Source organism: Chrysochloris asiatica, unplaced genomic scaffold (assembly GCF_000296735.1).
Source record: "Chrysochloris asiatica unplaced genomic scaffold, ChrAsi1.0 scaffold00226, whole genome shotgun sequence".
NCBI classification, from domain to species: Eukaryota; Metazoa; Chordata; class Mammalia; order Afrosoricida; family Chrysochloridae; genus Chrysochloris; species Chrysochloris asiatica.
Window position 1 is genome coordinate 1,531,527 of NW_006408744.1, and position 4,820 is coordinate 1,536,346.

Below are 4,820 nucleotides of genomic sequence, written 5' to 3' on the forward strand. Positions count from 1 at the left end.
GAGCTACAGTGAATAGAGAGAAACACTGTTAACTGATGGTACATGGAGGGGATTATAATCATTGTAATGAAACAAGGTGTATGATTTGCTGAATGTAAAACTGATGGTCTGCCCTGTAAACTTTCACTCAACTCACAATAAAACCTTAAAAAAAAAAAAATCCAAATGGTCCCCCCAAAAAAGTAGGATGTAGAACATTATCTTTGAGGACTATGTTATGCCAGTTTGACCTTGTTGTCCCCCAAGACTATGGTCCTGAGCTCCCAGGCCCAGTCACTCATTCCATAAGGGTGGATCTTAGACTATGTTAAAGTAAAGATGAGTTTCGTGTCCTTTAGGTAATCTCCATAAAATATTGTTCTTGTCAAGTGAATTTTTATAAATATTGCGCATTGTTGAACTCAAGATCATATTCTCAAGTATATGGCTAGAGAAGGAATGAAGACACATGGTATTAATCCCACCTAAAAGAAGAATTTATTTTCATAAGTATCATGTGTCACGTGCTCTGCTAGTTACTGACAAAACAGAAATAAAAAGACTCAGTCCCTGCCCATAAAATACTACAGAGTAAAGGACAGCAACTGGCACATGGTAATTAATATGGTAAATCATATTCACCAAGTCCACTTAACGTTAGGAAGTAAGGCAGTCTTGAGGAAGTACATTTTTGTTATTTGTTTTTAAGTAGGCAAGAAATACTAGTCTTTTTTTTTCACATATTTGATTTCTCTTAATGAATTACAGCAAAATGCAGATTATGTCAATTTGGGATTAACAAAATACACATCCATTTGAAATGTGCGGGATTACAGATAGGTGGCCAGAGTAAAACAGCTATAGCCTATTCTCCAGTATGTTCCTTTTACCAAGATACTGAAACATCCTACCTCTAGAAACCCCTTCTGGTTAGGATCCATATGGTTCAGAGGGATGTAAGTGTCATCGGTCTTCTGGCAAACCACCATTGCATGCCTTTGACTAAAAGTTCCACGGCCAACATCTTGACCACTCAGACGGACATTAAAACCTTGAAGAAGAAAGAGGGTGGAAAGATCCGGGTTGCCATGAATAACCTATGTTCTTTCCTTAGGCTAATCAATTATCCTTATTAAACTATGTTGTTGTTATCAAGTTCTGTTGAGTCAGTTCCAACTCACAGTGGCCCTGTAAAGGGTTTCTAAGGAGTTGCTGGTGCGTTTGAACTGCTGACCTTTGCAGAACAAACTGCTTTGCAGACAGACACATTAAACAACAGCACCACACCAGTTCTCCTTGTTAAACTATGTTGTTGTTATCAAGTTCTGTTGAGTCAGTTCCAACTCACAGTGGCCCTGTAAAGGGTTTCTAAGGAGTTGCTGGTGCGTTTGAACTGCTGACCCTGTGGTTAGCAGTCCAGAGCTTATCCTACAGCAGGAGTCCTATTAAACTATGGTGGTGGTGGTGTGACACCAAATTGGTTCCAACTCATAACGACCCTGTCTAGGGTTTCCAAGGCTGTAAAATCTTTACAAGAGCAGAAAGCCTCATCTTTCTCCCAGTGGAGCAACTGGGAGTTTCAAACTACTGACCTTGCAGTTAGCAGCCCACCTCGTAATCCACTAGGCTACCAGGGCTATTAAACTATACCTGTTCTACATTCAGTAGCTGTATTCAAGGTAAGATTATATAAGGATGGAACATTATCAATTGCCCTACAAGTATGAGAGCAAATTATCTTTCCAATATGTCTAATGCTGAGTCCTTTTTTTCCCAAGCATAACTGATTCTAGTGTATTCTCTAATGAAGTTTATCAATGTGATTAAGTAAAATCACTAGGAAATAAAAGTTAACACATTTTAGAACCTCTCTAATCAATTAACTCCTGGTGTGGTGCTATAGGATAAGCACTGGACTGAAAATCACACGGTCGATGGCTGAGAGCCATCAGCTGCTCCTCTGAAATCCTACTATACTGGGTCACTTCAAGTTGGAGCCAACTCAATGGCACTTAACAACAATCAATTAAAACAACAGAAGGTCGTTACAACTCAAAAAACCACCAAAACCCACTGTCATTGAGTCGATGCTAACTCATAGCAACCCTCTATTGGTTTCTGAGACTCTAAATCTTTATAAGAGAAGACAGCCTCATCTTTCTCTCTCAGAGAAGCCGATAGGTTTGGACTGATTTTGTGGTTAGCAGCCCAACACCTAACCCATAGCAGTAGTACCAAGGTTCTCTCTAAAAAACCACAGAGGTCACACATAACAAATGTTATATGAAACATTCCCTGCCAGCTCTGCAGCTACACAGAAACTTCTTACCTTGTGCAAGTAATGAGCCCAAGGCAAGCGCTTCTGCTGTGGCCCAGTCTAACTTCGTTCCATCCATCACTTTCTCCACTCTAGACTACAAAATTGACAACAAAACAAAAAGAAACGTGTAAGAGTCCACATAATTTTTCACATTGAGTTCATAAAATGTAATGTGACAAAGCTAAGTATCAAAACCATAATGCTGAATAACAAAAGCAAGCACAGAAAAGTAATTATTAGAGTATGATAGCAGTTATATTAACTTTGAAAGCAAGCAAAACAAACATGAACTTCAGGTTATTGGTTACCTCTGCAGATGTATGAGAGGAGATGTCATCGGAGAAAGAAACATGCATTTGTAACACTGTGGCACTATAGGATAAGCACTTGACTGATAACCACAAGGTCGGTGGTTAAAACCTACCAGCCGCTCCTTGGAAACCAACGCAGGGTCGCTATGAGTCAGAACTGTCTCTACAGCACTTAACAACAACAACATTTCTGAAACATGATGGCAAGTATAAGACTTGTAACTGTCTCTATACCTATAATAAAGGAGTCCTGGTGTGGTGCTGTGGGCTAATACACCAGACTGCAAAGCCGTTTGAACTGCAAGGTCGGCAGTTCAAGCTCACCAGCTGCTCCTCGGAAACCCTATACAGGGTCGCTATGGGTCGGAATCAACTAAACAGCACTTAACAACAACAACCTACAATATAAACTTAAAAATGAAGTTAGTGCTTTAAAATAACTCAGAGGACAAACTTTATTCAAGTTTAAGAAAAATGAGGGAATTTAACTTGGATGACCAACTATCTCAGTTTGTTCGATGGTACTCTCCTATTTGAGCAAAGCAAGTAACACATTCAGGGAAACCCCTAAGTTCAAGGCAAACCAAGATGATTGGCGATCCTATATTTGTTGCTGTAGAGTGTCATGGAGTTGGTTCTGACTCATAGTGACCCTGTGTAGGGTTTCCCAGGACCAGGTTTCCCAGGTTTGAACCACCAACCTTGTGGTTAGCAGTCAAGTGCTTATCCTACAGCACCATACCAGGGCTCTATCCTGTAGATTTATTTACTGAGTCAATAAATGGCAGCCTGTGGGGTATATGTGTTGATTTTATTTTATTCAAGCCACACAAAAGAATTAATTATATTCTACTCAATGCTCAGAAAAACTAAAAGAGACAAATATGTATTTCTATATTTTAAGTGCCGTTGAATCAGTTACGATTCACAGCGACCCTATATAAGGTTTCCAAGAAGCAGCTGGTGAGCTTGAACCACCGACTTTGCAGTTCAAATAGCTTTGCAGTCTGGCACATTAACCCACAGCTCCATATACAACAAGTGTTAATGTGTATTCTTCAAGAAAGACACAGAGAAAGGAAGGGAAGGGGAAGGTCAGGAAGGCAAAGAGAAAGGAAAGGACAAACTCTGAGCTTACTGACTGTCAATACGAAAAACACTAGGCTCAAATCCTAGAACCTAGTAACACACAATAAATATTTGTTAAGTGAATTGGCCACCCCAACAACCAGACCAAAACCAATTCCTTTGCTGAGCAAGAAGATAAAACAATAAGCAAAGATTTCGATACTCCCTGGAAGAACCTACCTGAGCATACATCTTTAGAAGGTGACTATGCATCTGATGCTCCTCTGGTACCTCCACAGACTTGGCACCAATAAACCGCAGGAGATCTATAGGCATACCTGTGCTCCAGGTAGTAATGCAAGCTTCTGGCTGGACCAGGCCCTGCCAGTGGGCCTGCAGATTATTGGCAGGGGGGCTATAGTGGGCCATGTTAGTTAAACGGTCATTTAACTTTGCATAGTAGGAGGCTTTTATTTCAGACACCTCCTCCTGGGTCATGAGGCCAGTGCCAATCAGATGTTCTGCATATGTGTCTGGAATGCTATTTCGGGCTCTGTCCAAGAGAGAGGAAAAGAAATCAATCTGATTTGTAAAAACCTAAGAGAGGAAGATACAGTCATTGCTAAAGGTATTACAGGTCATCATTACTGCAAAAAGGTACTTACCAAGGTGAGAAACAACTTCTGAAAGGCTAGCAACAGAAAAAGCAAATGTATCATTATAAGATTTCATGCACATCCAGGTAGAAATGATTGTTGTTGTTGTTAAGTGCGATTGAGTTGGTTCCAACTCATAGTGACCCTGAATATGGTTTCCAAGGAGCAGTTAGTGAGTTTAAACTGCTGATCTTGTGGTTCAAACCAACTTTGTGGTCTAGTGCTTATTCTACAGTGTTAAGAGTTTTTCTATGGATTGGAAAAATTATTTATAAGACTGATCAATATTGTCTACCTACTCAAAAACTCAAGAGCAAACTCACTGTCATAGACTGGCTTCCAACTCAAACCAGCATTATTTAAGATTTCCAAGACTAAATCTTTAAAGAAGAAGAAGACAGCCTCATTTTTCTTTCTCAGAGTGGCTGGTAGGTTTGAACTGCTGACCTTGCAGTTAGCAGCCCAATGTCTAACCCACAGAGCCAC

At 40.1% G+C, this 4,820-nt stretch overlaps 1 protein-coding gene across 1 annotated transcript in view; it reads right to left on the bottom strand.

Annotated features, from left to right (window-relative positions):
* DHTKD1 (dehydrogenase E1 and transketolase domain containing 1) overlaps positions 1–4,820 on the bottom strand; it is a 100,382-nt gene that overhangs the window by 46,619 nt on the left and 48,943 nt on the right. Inside the window, exons 8-10 of the mRNA XM_006873178.1 lie at positions 3,919–4,231; positions 2,309–2,393; positions 891–1,030 (exon numbers count right to left, since the gene is read on the bottom strand). Coding sequence (XP_006873240.1) covers positions 891–1,030; positions 2,309–2,393; positions 3,919–4,231 — 538 coding nt within the window. The remainder of the gene's footprint in view (positions 1–890; positions 1,031–2,308; positions 2,394–3,918; positions 4,232–4,820) is intronic.